A 19,343-nucleotide genomic window follows, 5' to 3' on the forward strand; every position below is an offset into this window, starting at 1 on the left:
CATAATTCTCCCATTAGAAATAATGTCTAACAATCACTTTTTACCCTTAAAAAACAAATTGCTGGATTGTGATATACAACACAGTCACATTAGAGAATATAAGTTATTTCTTTAAAGATGACAATCTGTGAAAATGTATGTGTTGCCATAAATAAGTAAATATATAAAAAAGCATCATATCCTTATGGAAAACTTGTGACAAGTTTGTGACACGAGACATGCTTAATGTCTTATCTAACTTTTGTCTTGGGGTCTGCCCAAGTCAATGCCTTTGTACTTGCAACAAACAGGACTTCAGCAGGTGAACCAAGCCCTATATAAAGTTTTTGAAGCACTTTTGATCTCAAGTATTCTATAAATATAAGAATATAATATAAGAATAAGTAATATAAGAATAATTTAATAAGTAATATAAGAATATAAGAATAATATAAGAATAATTTAAATTTCCTTTCCACATGCAGAATTATACCAGTCTGAAGCTTTTATCTCCTCCCAAGGAAGTTTTATTAACCTTTAAACTCTAAAAATATAGGTCTTCAGAATTAATGTCTTCTCTCAGTAATGCATCCTCAGGATGATTACTTCAATGGATCAAAACCACAGCTCTTCACACAAGAAACCTCTACTGGGTTTGCATGTCAAGGTTTTGGCAGCAGGGGGCTACAAGGAAATTTTCTGTGAGAAGCTGCTAGAAACTTCCCCCATGTCTGACAGAACCAATGCCAGTCATCTCCAAGGTGGAACTGCCTCCGGCTGAGCCCATCAGGACAGCTGTAACGCCTCTGGGATAACGTATTTAAGATGGGTGAAAAAACTGGTGCAGAGCAGTAGCTGGAGACAGGACTGAGAAAACATAAAGGAAACAGCTCCACAGACACCATGGTCAGTGAAGAAGCAGGGGAGGCAGCGCTCCAGGTGCTCGGAAATCTCCCAGTAGCCCATGTGAAGACTACGGTGAGGGAAACTGTCCATCTGTTGCTGCTGTCTGTGGTGGAGCAGATGTCCACCTCCAGCTGATGAAGGACTCCATGCCAGAGCTGGTGGATGGCCAGAGGAGGTGGAAGTCCACACTGCAGCAGGGTCCTGGCAGGATCTGTGCCCCCATGGAAGGAGAAGCCCAAGCCAGAGCAGGTTTGCTGGCAGATCTTGAGACCCTGAGAAGAAAGGTATGCTGTATACTGCTGTACTTTGAGAGCTGTTCCAAAATTTAATTGGAAAAACTTATTTGACCATAACACTAATGAATGTAAAAAACAAATTAAATTAATACTCTCCACAAAAACAAAACATTTTAGAATATTTCAAAAATAATACTGATGATTTGTAGCATGTAAATATTTAGCTTTCATAATCTGTTCCCAAGAAATATATATATGGAGCAAGTTCAGATGTAGAATTAACAATTTATACAATTAAAACTAAAGTTTTAAGATTGTTTTATCTGGTTTTCTGCTGTAGTGTCTTAAAAAATGTGAAATAATAGGAGGGTAAATTGAGACAAATTCATAACCCAAATAAAATATGGGTTAAATAGACGTACCCTCAAACCATGGTTCAGAGGAAATTCTCTCTAACATTATTTTCTCACTTCAAATACACTTTAAATACTTTTCCTTACAATTTTCTTCATCTGTAAATAGTTTTCATTCCAGTTAGTCACAGAAGTAAGAGATATATTTAACTTTATATGTTAATGGTATTCAGGTGTCCAGATTATTTTACTTCTGACATAATTCAGAATTGTTGCAGGTAGGGACATCATTGCATAAGGTGAGGTCACCTTTCAGCACTTTCAGTCTTGGGCAAAATTTTTTTACTGAAAACAAGATAAAGCAGCAAGGCAAGTGGGAGATGGAAAATGAACATAGCTAACATAAGTGCAGGCTGAACAACATGAAAAGATGACAATTGGGAACTGGAGTAAATAATTCCTCATTGAGAGAGAAAGCTAGGAAGAGACAAGAATGAGTAAGGATGTTCAGAATGAACTGTACTAGCAGTGAGACTCTGAGGACATCAATGATTGAATCTCCTTTGTGCAGCTGCTTCTCAGAGTTTCTCCTGAATGGTAAGGCCTGGCTTTCTCCTCACATGGTCTTTACTTTTCAGAATCTGCCCATATGGTCCTTCTTCCCTCAGCTTGTCTGTTGAAGAAGTCCTTGTACTGCTAGAATGTGGGATACACTTCCTCTTACTGAGTTCTGAGCTTGTTCACGGAGGGGGTACTCTGGAGTAAGGTCTGGTTTTCATACTCTTCATGTTACCCTGCTCTTGGGAGCAGCTTAGTTTTGCTTCCTCTGGATGTTTTTCGGGTTGGTTTGACCAGTAACTGTTCTAAGTGGTTACTGAAATGAGATTATTAGTATGCATTTAACTTTTCTTTCAAAGCTGTCATTTCTGTAGTAACTTCCAAAATTCACGAAATACCACACTAAATGTAGGTGCTAATGTTTTGGGGTTTTTTTCCAAAATGTAACCATATATGTAACTTATATATGAATAAAGAAAAAAGTGTCCATGTATGGATGCAAACATTTATGTATAACAAGTAAAAAGAAATGTAGACCTGGCCCACCTGATGATGAAAGAGAATGATGTAATTCACTTCAATCAAGACATTATTTCACCCATAGCTGCATAAAATTAGAACTATTTAAAATTCCACAAGCTTGGCATGTCAATTCTGAGACAATTTGGGGCAGGGGGAGGACAAGGGGAAAATGTCTGTCCTGGTTTAGGGTAAATTTTTAATAGGAAACTTCTAAAGTGGTCTCCTCTAGAAAGTAAATTCAAACAGCCCCTCCCACAAGCAGTTTGGAAAAGATTTCCTTGGAGAAAAGTGAAAGAAACTATTTATTTAAAAAGTACTCACAAACGTGGAAAAATTAAATAATATTAAACAATGGAACCTCTCCTTGTTCTGAAGAAATGGCAAATTCAGAAAGTCCTTGTTGTGGGCTGTGGCTCTGCTCACCCAGTCTGTTATCTGTCCCTCTGGCTGGAATTGCCACATCCCGGCCCCCGTGGGCCATAGGCACAAGCTCCCGGTGTTTTTCTGGGGTTTTGGTCCAGAGCAGGTTGGAACAGCCCCAGGAAAAAAGACACAGTCTTTGTAAAAATTTCCTTGCTGCAACTAATGCCGAAAACCAGAGAAAAACAAAGAAAAACTCCCTGTTTCTCTCTCACTGTCCGAGAGAGAGAAAACACACTGAGAGAGAGAGAGATGAAGTTCCTATTTTTATGTTTTTAAATATGGCCATCTCAGACATCCCACTGCTTCTCCTTCTCACCCCTTCACTCTCAGATCTCATTTAAAAGCACAGAACTCAACATCCAGCATAAGCAGAACAGACAACTGGGGATACAAGCATCATAAAGTCACCTCAGGACAATGCCAAATAATTGTTTATTTTTCCTAACTTGATTTCAAACGGGTGTAATAGATTTGAGTTGGGATGCTACAACTGGTTGCAAACCTATAGTTCTTATTTGCAAAGTAATTTTTCCTGCTTCAGTCTCTACCTGCAAATAAAACAAAAAACATGCCAAAATCACCAAAAGAATATTAAAATATTTGACAAATGGTGTTGACAAAATTTAGATAATACTGTCACTTTAAAAATCTCCTGCAAAAGGTAAAAAATTTACCCACACCACGTTTTTTGGTAAAAATAATGCAGTACATGCTATCATAAACTGTTCCTTCTTAAGTGGATGCTGAAAAGAAAATGCTCAATATGAAAAGCTGTGATATATTTATCCAGTCACAGCTCCCTCTTGTGTAATTCATCATTACTACAAAATGCTAAGTTGGAATAGAGATTGTTTAAATTAAATTTTATGGTAGCTATTTACTTGATTCCTTTACTTTTATTTTTCCCATATTTCGAGAAATTTAGTGATATTTTAGAGATGAAATTTTGTATTTTCATGCCATTTCAATGCCAGGACGTTTTGATACCTGGACAGATAATAATACTTACATTAAGGTTACACTAAAATGACATTTAGAGGAATATTACTTTTGTACAATAACATGATTTTGACATCCATAATCAAAATCATGGGGGTTTACTTAAGAAAACTTGTGTCTAACCTGCTTTTTATTACTGCTGCTAAGTTTTTCTTCTATATAATTTGTAAGAGGTTTTACATTTCACTGACATTTGGAAAAATTTTAGCTATTCTCTTTTTATTCTCTAGCTTTTGTGTCCCTAAGTGCTCAGAGTACTGTAAGGAGCTTGTTATTACCACAAAGCTTAGCTGTGTCTAAGCTTTGTGGTAATCTTAGTCTTTCAGTGAAGTAAGACTCACTTTTGAACTAGTAACAGAACACTTGAAAAAGCTGGAAAGCTTATTTTTGGTACAGTGCCTTTTTCTCATTACACAGAAAGACTGCATTTGGTTAACTGTAGTGTTGCTGGCACCTGAAGAGTTACTTCAGAATATAATAAAAACTAAAAAACCAAACAAAATCCAAAAAACCAAACCAAAAACACAAGGAAAAAAGGAAGATATTCTTCCTATAATAACAGGGTGCAAAGCCCAGAATGACTCTGCTGCACGAGGTGTCTTGAGTTCACTGTATGGAACGGGCAAGGGAACTCAAAATTTAGAAAGTACAAACCAAACTTGCTGCTAATGGCTCAAGTGTCACTTGAATTTGGCGTGTTGCTTTGTCAGCAGAAAATGGTGGAAATAATGGATCGCCTCGGGCAGACATGCAGAGAACCCAGGTAATGCCGGGGAAAGCAATGACAATGACGGAAGCAGATGGGAAGAACCTCAAGGGTTTTTCTGTGCTGGTACCTGACATGCCCCGGCTATCAGGTACGGTGGAAGAGTCCAGTTTACCCCCAAAACTGCGGTGGGCAGCTGTTTTTATTTGAAGCTTATTTTCAGAGAAAGAGACAAGATGTTACCGAGTGACCAACCAACTGAACCATCCCCAAACTCGGCACCGCTGCACACCTGGGGAGGCAAGGGGCGGGCATGTGTCTGGGATGAGGCAGACGTGGGGACGGAGGGATGGAAGAGAGGTGGGCACGCAGGGCTGAGGCAGAGATGTGAGGATGGAAGCATTACACAGATGTGGGCACGCAGCGCTGAGGCAGAGATGTGAGGATGGAAGCATTACACAGAGGTGGGCACGCAGGGCTGAGGCAGAGATGTGAGGATGGAAGCATTACACAGGTGTGGGCACGCAGCACTGAGGCAGAGATGTGAGGATGGAAGCATTACACAGATGTGGGCACGCAGCGCTGAGGCAGAGATGTGAGGATGGAAGCATTACACAGGTGCGGGCACGCAGGGCTGAGGCAGAGATGTGAGGATGGAAGCATTACACAGATGTGAGGATGGAAGCATTACACAGGTGCGGGCACGCAGCTCTGAGCCGCTCCCACTGCTCCACCCCTCCTGGCCCTTAGGCATCCAGCGCGATCGCCGGGAGCGGCGCGCGGGGGCCTTGGCCGGGTGGGCTCAGAAGCGGCGCTCGGAGGCAGGCGCGGCGGGCAGCCCGCGCGGCCGTTGGGCGGGCGGGGCCTGATTTCGAACGGCGAGCGGCCCAATCAGGGCGCGGGCGGGGCCGCGCGCGGTTTGTCCGGCGGCAGCGGGGCCGCCATGGCGCCCGGCGGGCTCTGAGGGGCGGCGGGGCCGGGCGGGAGAGGGCGGGGGGCGCCGGGATGGCGGAGCAGAGGCGGAGGCTGGTGCGGCTGGCCGTGCTGGAGGAGCTCCGGGCTGCGTACGGGATCAAGGTGAAGAGCGGGAGCTGCCTGGCGGCGGCCAAGACACCGGGAGCTGCCCCGGCGGAGGTGAGCGGGGCGGGGGGCGCTCAGGGGGCTCCGCTTCCCGGGCGGGCAGAGCCGAAGCTCGCACGGGTCCGGCGGCTGCTCCTGTCGCCGGCAGCGCTGGTTCCGCAGCAGTGCCGTTCCCGTGCCGCGGCTCCTGCCAGCCCCCAGCAGGACATCCCCTCCTGCCCTGGGGAAAAGAGCTTTTTTCGCTTTCCTGCAGCCTGAAGTGCTCCGGGGCCGCCGTGCTGTGATTCAGGAGGGCAGCGGCTCCGTGGCTGGGTGTCCCGCCGCGGCGGTTCGGCGCTCGAGTGAGATGGGGCGGGGAGCTGTGTTCCTCTGTTGTCCCCGGGCTTGCTGGCCGCGAAACGCACGGGCGCCTCTGATCCGTGCGAGAGCGTCTGGTGCTTCACTGTGATTGATGTCACTCACCACAGAATTCAGATCTTAGTAGTTGTACTATTTCTTGGAATATAGTTACGGTGTTGTTTCTAAAAGCTGTGTGTCTTTTACTTGGTTTCTTAGATTTTTGGTTTTTTTGAAGGGCTTTATTTGCCTAGTTTCTTAGTATAAGGCATGACTAAGTATTTTGGGACAGACAGCTCTTGCCTTAATTTGCCAGTGGTTCAGGAATGAAATCTCTCCCATTGCCTTAAATATGATGAAGGAAAAAAGTGTTTTCTGTCTCAGGACTGTTATTTAAAATTGACATATTATAATGGATGCCAGCACTGAGATCCGTTAGATAATGCTGATCTTCTGGTAGACTCTTTAATTTATAAAATGTGCAGCATGGTCAAGTCCTAAACAAGATCTCTGTGCAACTGGTATGGCACAGAGCTAAACATCTTGAGACTGAGCTTTCTGTAAGACTGAGAAGACATCACACAGTGCTGCAGTAATCCTTGGTCAATATAAACTAAAGAAGTTGGGAAGACATGCTTGAACTGGGTTGTTTGGAAAGGGAGAAAGCAAGGGTAAAGTTAGAACTAGTTTTCTTCCCCTTGTTAGTGTCAAATACATGGTTCTAGACTTTCCTTTTCCATTTGAAGGGAAGATGATAAGAACTGTGAATAATATGTATGTCTTGGTAAAAGATGTCTTTGTTGCTGTCTATAGTGCTTAAATTGTGTGCAAGGAAGAAAATGTGTACTTAACTACTGAGCAAGGTAGGAAAAGCTACAGAATAACTTTTGTTTTGCCAAGGGATGTCCTAGTTCTGCTCTGAGAGGACATAATTTTATTAGCTTATTTATTAAGAAGAAGAAATGAAGTCACAACTTCTGATACATCAAACAAAACCTAGTGAAGTGAGGATATTAGTTAGGAATTCTAAATGTCGAATTCCAAACCACTGGAGTTTTCTATTACGTAATCTTGTACATACAGAAGAAATGTTCTCTCTTGGAGTTAATTTTCTTTTTGTAGCTTTACTAACAGCCTGGAACACAATGACAGATGTGTTGCTTCTCTTTCCTGACTCTGTTATATTTGCTTTCTGTAGGATACATTAGATTGGGTGCAAGGGGTTAGTTACTGATTAACCGCTTTCCAAACACGGACAGCACTTTGAATTTCAGCTATGAGACTAAGTTTGCATTCAGCTCTAAGAACAAGTTGGGCATAATCCCAGTCCTCTTCTGGTTGGGAAAGGGACTGGCTTGCAGATTCTGTAAACTGGAGTATAAAAACATAAAGTAGAAATTGTAGGATGTAGAAGTTGTTGATGCTGTGGATGAGCATCAGTAGTAATGACTGATGAGATTTACTTATTTTTCTAACATGTAACATACTTTAATGTCTTCCTATAAGGCATTAGAGATCAGTTTTTTAAGAACAAGTGCTAAATATGACGTTCAGAACAGTTGTCTAGAGTGTTCTGTTGAGTTTAACCCTTCCCAAAAGGTTAAACTCAACAGTTTAATCATTGAGTGTCTGAGATGAAGAAAAATTTATTTAAAAAAAGTAAAAGGTATTTAAATTGTCTTGTGTTGATTTTTAAGAAAAAGAAGGTATAATTAATTTGAAAAACTAACATGAGACTCCCAAACAATCTGGTTCATATCCTTTACTGATTGGTGAGTCTTACAAGAAAATTAACTTTTTGTAAAATAAGAAGTGTAAAACACAATGCAGAAAAGCTTTCTACTCTTTCACAATCATCTAGGGTGTTACCTGCAACTAGAATCAGGTTTGGATCTCTGGAGATGATAGTGCTTTTCCAGACAATGCCTCTTATCTGAAAGACTTTGTTTTCTGTCTTAACTACCCTTATGTCTACTTGTGAAATGTGTGCTTCTTTGTACTATATAGTTGATAATTATATCAACTTTTGAATGACATTATTTGAATTTTGTATTTCAGGGTAAAATCTTTGGAATATCTTTTCATGCGTTGCCACAATCACTTGTGCCAGAATATGGTTATATTCCAAGGTAAATTAACAATGTATTTTTAGATTTTGCTTTGCTCTCTTTATATTAGAAGAAGGAATGTAATATTTGTGTATATCTTTTGACCCTTGTCTGAAGAAGGAATGTAATATTTGTTCCATGCCTGCTAGAGCTTCTGGGGGTTATAAGAATAGTTCCAGGTGGAAAAGGAGGGATGCAGAAGTTGGACAGAGAATTCAGAGCTCTTATTCAGCTGTATTTTTTTATACTCTTGTCATTGGGGAAAATTATTCTATATATGAAGTTTTACAAAAAATGATGAAATAGTTTTTGTGGAAAAAACCCAAGCTTTATTCTGAGCATCATAACTGTTGCTGTTCTTTTCTCAGCTTTCTCGTTGATACATGTGGATATTTGGAAGAACACATTCATACTGAGGGACTCTTCAGAAAGTCTGGATCTCTTGTTCGCTTAAAAGCCTTAAAGGTATTCTCTAAAGCAGCTCTTTTTTTTTTTTTTTTCTTAATAGGCTGCATTTTCACTTGGTCATGTTTTAATTTTTGGACTTTCTAATATTTTAATTTTTGGACTCTTTTCAGTCATATTCAAGTTGGTAACATTGCCTGCTCTAGAAATGATAGGAGATCTAGTCCAGAAGGCTCCCCTTTTTTTTTTTGTTTTTGTCTTTTAAATATATTGCCTTCCAGATGATGAGAATAGTTGGGACCGAACAAACTCATTAGTAATTGTGCACACTGGATGCTATGAGGATATTTGTTTGGCAGTGTTCTCCTGGTGGAGGGAAGATGGGAAAACTCTAGATTAATACACGTCTGACAAACATTGCCTGTGTCTCATTGTATATAATGTAGTTGAATAAAACATGACAAGGCTGAAATTAACAATTGGGAAGGTATGGCTGTCTGTTGTGACATGGGCTACAGCCTTACTGCCTAAGTTTAGAAATCTGACAATATGTTGAGACTTTAAATCGTGTTTCTTAATGAAAAATTTCAGAGCAAACTGGATCAAGGTGAAAACTGCCTCTCAGCTGCACTGCCATGTGATGTTGCAGGGCTTCTCAAACAGTTCTTTAGAGAGCTGCCAGAACCCATCCTTCCACCTCACCTGCAGGAAGGCCTATTAAAAGCTCAGCAGCTTGGAAATGAGAAGAAAACTGCAACCATGCTGCTGTCCTGTTTGATGGCTGACAGAACAATTGCAGCTTTGAGATACTTTTTCAACTTTCTGAGAACTGTGTCCTTAAGGTCAGTGTAAAGAACGTGTTTGTAAACAGCTCTGAATTCCCTTAACTACTTCTCTGTCCAGGCAAGTGCTGTAACTTTCTGCGAGTGGTTTGCCATTTTTAACTTTCATATCTGCAGATATTCACTTAATTCAGTCATAGTATTTTATTTCATAAATCCACAGTTTTCTTGAAGAAAACTTAATAAACTGGACACTTCACTTTATTCAATCTTTGTTCAGCAGAATTACCATAATTTGATACCTTGCATTCCCTAAAATTGAGGGGGGATCTATGACTTCTTGATTTCAGTAAAATAGTTGTGCAATTATCTGACTTGGAATGCATAAATGTATACATTCATCTTGGTATATAAGCACTCCAGTGAATGAGTCCGTTTTATTTTTTTAACTGCATTTGTCTTATTTGGTCTTTTTTTTTCTCCACTGTTTATATTCTGATAATTTGAATTTAAAAAGCCTTTTCTTGTTAAGATCCAATGAAAACAGAATGGATAGCAGTAATCTGGCAGTGATTTTCGCTCCCAACCTCTTGCACTCAAATGAAAATGAAAAGATGTCCACTAGTACAGAAAAAAAAATTCGCTTGCAAGCTGCTGTTGTGGAAACACTTATTGACCATGCGGCGGAAATCGGTAAGATGATAAATGCTTATCAACATGTCTCAATGCACAACCTGTGTACAGCTTTTCTTTTCAACTTTTAAGAATCATTTAAAAAAATATTTAACTATTCCAGGACAAGTACCAGAATTTATCTTGGAAAAGATTCCTTCAATGTTGGGTGTTAATGTCTTTCAATCTACTCCCTCACTGTGGGGCCAGGAAGACAGTGAAAATGAATCTCCCAGTGAATGTAAGAGGAGGAGGCACCGAAGTGTTGGGGGTAGGTATGTTTTGTGAAACTTTCAAAACCAAAAACAGAATTGAGACTTCAGGTAGTCTGATCCTAACCACTTGCTTCTTCCACATGTAGAACAGATGTCTTCAAAACTGGTTGGGTTTGATTTGAAAAATGTATATAAGACTTCAGTAATCACATTGTTGTATATTTACTCAGTTTTCTACTCTGTTGTCTACTAAAGAAGCTATTTTGGATTTTTATAGCCAAATTAATATTCTGGCTTCTTGTTGAGTCAACTTCAGATCCTGTTGCAGAAAGCTAGAGGGTTTGTTTGTTGTTGTTGTTGCTAATTTTGAAATGGTACGTTAATATATACTTTGAGAAGTTGGGTCATGAAAAACCAGGGATGCAGATGGTAAGTGTGTTTTGAATTAGTGTAGCTAATTTGTGTTTTGAAGTGTAAATCTGAATTGGGTATTATTCGATACTGTGTGCTCTGGTATCATGGATCTGGGATTTTGGGTGAGGATTTTTCAGTTTTCAGCAGGGTTAAGGTGGGTTTTTGCCAGATATGGACAATCAAATGGTGTATTCCGAGTTCTTTTTTGTATGGTTATAAAATCATAGGTATTTATTTAGCTCATGTAACCTGACAGTAGTTGAAATAAGGCTATATGACTGCATGGTATGCCATGGCATGGTGGGTTTTTTTTTTTTTTGTTTGTTTGTTTTTTTTTTTTTGTGTATTGTACTTCTCTGCTCTGTTGGGATTTTTGTTTGGTTTTTTAAAATATTTTTTTTAAGGAAAATAGATTTCTTCAGCTATTGTGAAAGCAATAAAAACTATGTGGTTGGAAAGATCTGGGTTATGATATTCTGTACATAAAACAACCATTTAAACTGATTTGCTTTCTTTCTCACTAAAAAAAAGAGTTAAATGTGAGTTGAAAATAGAGCAAGACAGGCTTCACATTTAAATTTGATTGCTCGGTGTGTCTTGCGTTTCAGATATTGTTAGTGGAGCATTGAATAAATTTAAATCTAACAGAACACCCTCCACTACACCTCAACAAGACAGAAGCGGTAGGTACTGGTGTATTTGTACTGAGTAAAGCCCATGCAGTATCTTCTGGATTTGTTAACTATATTCAATATTTTTTTAAAATGAAAGAACTTAGTTGAAGCTAAGTGATTAAATTGTTTGAAATGGAATATAGATACATATTTATTGAGGATACTGCATTTACTGTAATTCTCGGAGCAGCTACAATAACTGCAGTAGTGGGCTGTGTGGTTCAGCTCTGGGGATTACCCCACCAAACTTGTGCTTTTTAGCTAATGACCCACTAAGGCTTCAATGCAGTAGTGCAGCATTTTATTATCCTTGGAATGAATCTGCAAGGACAAAAATTCTTTCACACTTACTTCTCTAAAACTTTCAGCAGATGACTATACATTTACTTCCTCTTAATACCTGTACTGTTTGATTGATCTGTGGGTTTGGATTTTCCTTTCTGGTTACTCTAAACTTGCAAAAAACCCAACAAAATGAAAAATCAAACCCTCAGCTATACTGATTGCTTTGCCTGTTCAAAATGCATGCACTTTGGCTAAGCTTTTGCAATAAGTTTTTTCAGAGTTAAAAAAAAAGCCTCAAAACAACCTCTCCAACTTTTAACCTATTACTGCAAATTTGATTTCCTTAATTTCAGTCCTTTCATCAGCGACTCCGGTGGTCCTTACTCCAAGTACCAAGAGGAAACTTCCAGCTGATTGCTCTCAGGGGTTGTCCAGCAAGAAGAGACGCTCTTTTAAGCATAATTTTGCCTTTGAGTTTTTACCAAGTAGCATATTTAACAGCATCTCAACACCAGCATCAGGTACAGTGCCATGACGCTTTCTTTGCTGCTTATAGTGATTGTTGGTGGCTCTTAATTTAAGAGTGGACCTGTTTATTCTTGTTTGTCTGTCATTGATGCTTATTGCTCAAGTGTTCCTTGCACTACTTCCCCATCTTGGTAAATAGTGTATGTTCATTGTGACTCATGTTACAGGGATTGAGCAAAAGCCGGATTCTCTTGCTTGTTTTTTTTGTTCTATTAATCTCTCATAGTTCCAGTCCTGATGTCCTTTTACCTTTTTTGCTCTCTTTGATCACTCAGGTTATACTCCTGTTTCTTTCTTGGTGCACAAATCCATCAAGACTGCCTATGTTTCCAACCTTTTGAAAGTTGTAGCCTTCTATGTCCTAAATACTTAAATAGCTGATCTAAGCTCTATGAGAAATGTAGCTGTTGCTTTTATAAAGCTTCTTTCTTGTGTCCTATCACCTCTTGTTTTTCCTCCAGATGTTACATCTCGAAAGTCTAGAGAAAATTTTACTTTTGTTTGACAATGCTTTAGTACTGTTTTATTCTACTGGAGGGCTTCCAACCATCAGGCTATTCTGAGAATCCTGTTTTATTTTTATTTCATTCTTTAATGTGCTGCCAACTGAAGTTAGGGTGGAAGGATATTTCTAGACTGGCTGTTTTGCTTGTTTTTTTTTTCCCCCTTCAAATGACTGTTATAAGACTTAGTGCTTTTCTCATTAAATCATTTAATGTTCTCCATGAAATTCTAGTTTCTTTGGATAAGCAAGCAAAAGTAATGACATTTTTATATATAGCAGTGATGCATGTGTTTCATAAAATATCCAGTTGTAAAAAACATAACCGTTTTCTTCACTGTTGCTCCAGCTGTTCTGGCTAGGTATGCAAATAATAATTAGACTATGTCTAATAAGACTGCAAATAATAATGAGACTATGTCTAATTTTTCTTCTTGAGCTCTTAACTTTGAGGAACTGATCTGATGATAATACTGTGGAAACTTGTTTGAGGTAGTGATATCTGTAGCATGTAATTTATTGCAGTCCAGCTGCTTCTATGGATGCTACAAGCAACAGCTTTGTTTAATTTTAAGGCGGAAATCAAATTTCAAGCCAGCACTGTACAAAATAAGCAAAAAAATTGTGCTGTTGAAAAACCTGTTCTTTATTGCTTTAATTTGTCTTTATCTGAAAAATATGTGACTATTTTGAGTTCATACAAATACAATTTTGTCCCTGTAGTTCAGTTTGAAGCAAGTCCTTGTGTGTGTCTTGAGTCGTCACAAACCTCACTATCTCCTTCAACCATGGGTGAAAATAATGTGTCCAGTACAGGGAATAGAAGAAGTAAAAGACTTGCAAGCAAAAAACTATACAGGTAATTAACTCTCAAAACCTAAAGATAAATTGGAGACATCTGTCTAGACCCCTTGAATAATGACCTCAATCTTTCTCCGAAAGTAGTGGTTTTGGTACATTTTTATAGTAATCTTAAAACCGCCAGATCTTCTGATGTTGCAAAATTAAGCTCAAAACAAAATAGGATCTGGTATAGCTTTCTGTGCCTATTAAAGAAAGGTAGGCAAGAAGGCAATAAAATATGTAAAACTGGAGGAAATAACTGTAAATAAATGTCAGGATGTTTTCCTTGTCCTCCTAAAGAGTTTATGTCCCTTCCTCTCTTATGTCCTTCCAGAGCTGAATCAGGAAAGACAGGTTGTTTTTCTCCAAAGATAAGCCGAAAAGAAATGGTTCGTAGATCTTTACGCTTGAAATTTGGTTTGGGGAAAAGCAACAAAGAAATGGTAAGTACCCAGTCCTATCCAAAGTTTGGGGCATTGCTTTTCAGGAGCAGGAAGGATGTATTTTGTAATGGAGGGGTCTCAGCGTTAATTGAACCTTCTTGCTGTGAAGTACAAGAAGCTTGAGGTTTATTTGCATAGCAGTAACAGCTATGCAGTTACTGCATACAAGCAGTAACAGCTTGTACTGTGTTTGGTTGGCATGGGGAAAGATGCTGAGGGAGGGAGCAGCTGACTTGAATTGACCAAGAAGGAATTCCATGCCACGTAATGTTAAGCTCACCAGTAAAACTGGGATGGGGATAATTAATGGAAATTTATTGCATCCTGTGTGGGTTTAGGTTTTTTTGTCTGTGGTGTTGGTGTGTCCCTTTTCCTTTTCATCTTACCAATTCTCTCCCTCATCCTGTTGGGGAATGGGGAAAGGGAGCATGTGTCTGGATGGGAGCTTGCCTGCTTGTTGGGATCAACCCACCACGCTTGTGATCAGTGGGTCTCCCAGTTCCTGAGTGTCTGACCTGGCAGAGTCTGTGCACAGAGTCACTGTTCACAGTGTGATTAAGTCTGTCTGACTACAGGGAGGCTGTTCTCCACCTAGGTCTGTAGAGACTCAAGGCAAGAGGAAGTACAGCCAAGAAAAGGCTGCTGTGGATGATTTGTGTAGTGGTTTGCTGAAGCTTCCTCTGTAAATGAGATTTCAAATTACAAGTTTATATAAAAACAATTCACACTTTTTGTTTGTTCAAGAATATTGTATCGGGATGTGCAGCTGGCAGTAGATCAGAAAATATTGGACGGCGTCTTGCAAGTCAGCAAGGTTTGGAAAGCAAAACTGAATGTGCAAGAAGAGATGTACTCTTCAGCCCATATGTCAATGAAAAATTCCCTAAGAAAGGTGATTGCCTAACCAAATATATTAGATAGGAAAAACTATTTTTACTTTGCAAAAGCAACTTTATGGATAAAAGTATAAAAGCAATTGGATTAAAAGTATGCTTCTAGCTAAATCAAAAATTACTTGTATATTAATGGCTTGTTGGGAAAAAGAATTGGTTTAGAACAAGCTTGTGTTTCTAGTGTATTTTAGTCGCTCTCTTAGTTAAGTGAAATTGTGCATCTCCTCTCATTTAATACTCTAACCTTTTTTTACTTTTCTGAAATTTAAGGGCATAATGGCATCTTTAAATTCAGTGCTGCTTTGATAATTATGTTTTAGTTAGAATTTTGTCTATAGTTATTAAGGTCACAATAAATTATTCCTAAATGCTGTGGTATTTATTTTAAGGTTCAAGGAATGTAAGCAAGTCAGAAGAAAACTTGCTGACTCCAAAATGTCACAATAAAGAAGTTCACCGAATGTCATGGAACAGTCCCGCTGTTACGGATTCTCAGGTGGTCAGCAAGAATGAGCAAATTCTGCCTGGTCACTCTTCAGAATCTGTCAGCTCTTCAGAATCTGTTTTGATATTTGGAAAGCCATCAGTTATTCCAGGTGAATTCAAGTCTGCAACTGTAAGCAAACAAGACAACAACTTGGAACTTGTGCTGTGTGAAGATGAAAGTAATTCAACTACAGAAACATTACTGAAAGTCAAGGAAGCCTTCTCTGCATCTGGGAGTATTCTCCACAATTTGATAGGTGATAAAAAATCATCCCTCTCAGTTGTACCAAGTGAAATATTAAATGAAACTCCGTGTCCCTCAGGGCTCAGTTCAGTGAAAGAATTGTTAGTGGAAGAAGTTTCTGAAAGTCTAGCAAATGTACAATCCAGACAGCTGTTGCACCAATTTAATCCATCTTCTGCTGCTGATAAACAGCAATCAAAAAAAGCGGAAATTGACATTTTGGGGAAAAGAAACTTCAGAACTTCTATTGAGATTGAACTTCAGGTCCCAAAGCCAGATATAAAAAAAGTAAAAGAACTTCCTATGCCTCAAGGACTAGCCAAGAAAGATAAGTTTACTGTTGAGAACAATTCAACAAAAGATGATTTACACAAATCAGATTTCTCTGCAAGAAGAGAGGAAATAGAATTAATACACTCAGAAACAGTTGAAAACTGTATGGTAAAGTGCCATGATTCAGAAGGGGGTACTGCTAAACCTTCTTTGGCAGGACAGCTGCCTACTCCGCAGTTGCCTAAATCCCAAAACAAAATGAGTGGCCAATACTTGAAAGATGAAAATTCGGATAAAGTTTTAACTAAAATATCAACTGTTTCTGACCATGGGAAGGTTTCTGACCACATACAGTGGTTCAATCAGCTTTCATTAAATGATCCAAATTCTGCAAGCAAAACGAAACCGCCTCTGAAGTTTCAACGTACTCCAATTAGACAGTCTATAAGAAGAATTAATTCCCTTTTGGAGGCTAACAGACCATCTGTAAGCTCTCAGACGGTTAAATCAAGTGGTGTTGGTTCACCACTTGTTAAATCTTTGAGCTATGATTCTGCCCTATTCCCCTGCACAGAAAAGCCCTCAAAGAATTCCATGCTTTTGCCATGCAGGAGTGAAAGCACACATGACCAAGCTTCTGTAGCTCGTAAGCAGCTAGACTTAGCATCCAAATCATGGTACAGGCCACTAAATCCATCAGACAAGCCTGATGGTTCTGTCAGAACTGTTGGAATCTGTGAACAAAAAGCAACTGTTCATCCATCAAAGTCTGTTCTAGAAGATCTAACCAATCATGAAATTGTTAAATCCAGTTTGAAAGTTAATGCAAATATAAGTGTTCCAGGTGCTGCACCAGAAAAATCTATGATTGCAAGAAGTGCTTCAGGAAAAGAAAGAGTTCGTTATAGAGGCTCTCCAAAGAATCCAATATCTGAAGTAAAACTACTACCAACTGCCAAGCCAGTAGACTTATAAGATCAAATGTGATGGCTAAATGGGTTCTTTGTAGCTTGGTTAACCTTGGGAAAAATCTAAATTTATGGGGCTTTTTTCTAGTTTTTTGTTTGTAATATTTCATTTGTTTTAAATGAGTGAGTAGTGAAGATGTACAAATTGCAATTTGTTTCATGTTGAGGTTTTCTTAATTTATGGAAACCTCTGTAAATGCTAGTCAGTTCAACTAAATTAATTTGATTTATAAAACAAATACTCTTAATATGTAAATAATCTAACACAAATGTTTGTGTTAGATCTCAGGTTTTGATTATCTCAGTGTCTGAAAACATGCTGCATCTCCCACAACTGTTCTTGCAGTATTTAGATTAAGTATCAAGTTCAAAAACAATTTCTCACCTATTTAAAACAAATTTGACAGACATATGAAAGGAAGTATTTTGATGCTGAGCATTAGTAGTTAAATTTATTTACTTTTTTAGTTTTAAGTGTATTGTAGCACCCCTTGATACAACTAAGTTGAACCTCATATGAGCTCTATTTCTTTTGAGACAATGTTTTTAATTTTTGTTGGAGTAAATTGGGAGCGTATTTTACTTGTTTAGTAGGTAAATGTCAAAATATAATCCATGTGTACACACACACAGGAGAATTATTAGAACACATGGAAAATTAATGTGCAGTTTATTCAAGAATTGAAGGGTCTTAAAACTTTATCCAGTGTTGTGTTCTGCAATAGGTACCAAGTATTTTCATTTATGAGTAATAAAATGTTTTATCTTAATATGAGAGGGGAGTTTTAACTTATTTTTAGAGCTGTAGAAATATGTTAACTGTGTGGTGCAGAAGCTGAGTTGAGATGCTGAAAGTGTTGCAAGAGATGAATGTAAGAAGCCATAGTGTGTTAAAGGTTGATTTGCACAAGCAAATGTTTACATCTTTTGGAATGAAAACTGTCTTTCATCAGTTGTAAAATTATTTGAGTAAACACTTGAAACCGTTCATTAGCTTTTTATATGTGTGAATTGCTTATTGGCAAAATGTTAGAGCTGAAGCACTGGATACTTTTGGTTTTAATAAAACCATTGTTTTTTTCCTTTTTCTGAGCTTGTTCTTCTATAATGACTTGGAAAGTTAGATTATGCTGTTAGATGCAGACCGTAGACACCAAAATTCGTAAGTCTGAAAACACTGAAGCCAGAAGTAAATCTGTTCTGGCTGTCCTTTTTGTTCATCTGAGTTGTGAGAATTACCAATACATACCTATCAAAAGGCATGATGCAGTATAGTTTATCAGCAGAAGTCTTCTGACTTAAAAGAATACGTTAGTCAAAAAAATAGTTCTTTCCCCTGTCTCCTTCCCCATGTATCCACCATCTTGCAAGTTGAATTGGTTCAGCTCCTCCATCTGTGGAAACTTCCTGCCTCACTCTTGCTACACTGCTGTAAAATCTCATACCAGGCAGGCAGCCAGCCACATGAAGATCTTGACCAGATTGCTTGCTGGGGTGGTTAAGAATGGGAAGCTTCATTTTCATGAAGTAAAGGGGTGAATAAGGCAGTTCACCACCATCCAGAGAGGAAGCTGCTTCTCTTGGCAGCATGCTCTTATCCTCTGCCTTTAGCTGATACTAGCAGATCCCTCAATAGGCTGAGCAGGCACCAGGGCACCGTGTTTTGAATCATCTCACTGAGGTAAGTAAGGATCAGCAGAACAGCTTCCAGCTGTCATGACTGATGCAAGGAGGTAGGAGCTGGAAATAGGACAGGAGATAAAGGCAGTGTCAGGAAGAAAATGAGGTCTGACTCCTGTAATAGTGAGGTTTCACACTGATTTTTGTTTAGAAGACTAAGACGTGATTGTCAAAGCTGCATTAGCATTCAAAATATTTGGTACATATTAACAATGTGTCTATCCTATGTGGAGCAGTAAGCTACTTTTGATCATCCATGCAAGCTAGTCTTGAAACATCTAAATTTGGCTTCTTAGGGGGATATTTAGTAGGGCCCTGACAAACCTGTAGTAGAAAAAACTAAAGTTATACCTTGCATAATGTACCAGAGACCAGCCCCCCCCCCAAAAAAAAAAAAAAAAAAATCTGCATGTGCAAGTGTAGTTCATGGGACTGTTGTGGTTTATGGGGTATAAGCTCAGTTTTTCTGTGGGATAGCTATACTAAACTGGGATATCATGCATTCCCCTCACTAACAGTGAAGATGTGATACAAAAATAACCTTTAGAAACTACTATTTTGCCAAGTGCTGTGTTAGATGACAGACTTAATTTATCAAGACACTTTAGTAATTACCTCTGCTCTGGATGATGTATCTACATTTGCTTAATCCGGGGCCATTTACCTGCAAGACGTTGGAGATGGTTGCTGTGTTGCTACCGTGTAAACCTATCTATCATCCTGTAAGTAAACCACTGATCGTATTATTCTGGAGAGAGAAATCACAGCAGGAAGATGGATACTCCCAGGAACATATTTCCGTCACTCTTAATGCATCAAACCCCTTCAGT

General features: G+C 38.9%; 1 protein-coding gene across 2 annotated transcripts; it reads left to right on the plus strand.

Annotated features, from left to right (window-relative positions):
- The first annotated feature begins 5,687 nt into the window (after nucleotides 1-5,687).
- ARHGAP11A (Rho GTPase activating protein 11A) lies at nucleotides 5,688-17,922 on the plus strand. Of its 2 annotated transcripts, XM_021539288.2 has the most exons (12): nucleotides 5,688-5,816; nucleotides 8,157-8,227; nucleotides 8,575-8,671; nucleotides 9,203-9,453; nucleotides 9,926-10,086; nucleotides 10,190-10,336; nucleotides 11,303-11,377; nucleotides 12,007-12,174; nucleotides 13,407-13,542; nucleotides 13,861-13,969; nucleotides 14,714-14,861; nucleotides 15,252-17,922. In XM_021539288.2, exons 1-12 carry the CDS (start codon nucleotides 5,688-5,690, stop codon nucleotides 16,838-16,840), a joined length of 3,081 nt encoding a protein of 1,026 aa, XP_021394963.2. In that variant the 3' UTR covers nucleotides 16,841-17,922. The 2 variants fall into 2 exon arrangements, with proteins under 2 accessions (XP_021394963.2, XP_021394964.2); XM_021539289.2 differs by lacking the exon at nucleotides 11,303-11,377.
- The last annotated feature ends 1,421 nt before the right edge of the window (nucleotides 17,923-19,343 follow it).

The sequence above is a fragment of the Lonchura striata genome, chromosome 6 (genome assembly GCF_046129695.1).
Source record: "Lonchura striata isolate bLonStr1 chromosome 6, bLonStr1.mat, whole genome shotgun sequence".
Lineage (NCBI taxonomy): Eukaryota > Metazoa > Chordata > Aves > Passeriformes > Estrildidae > Lonchura > Lonchura striata.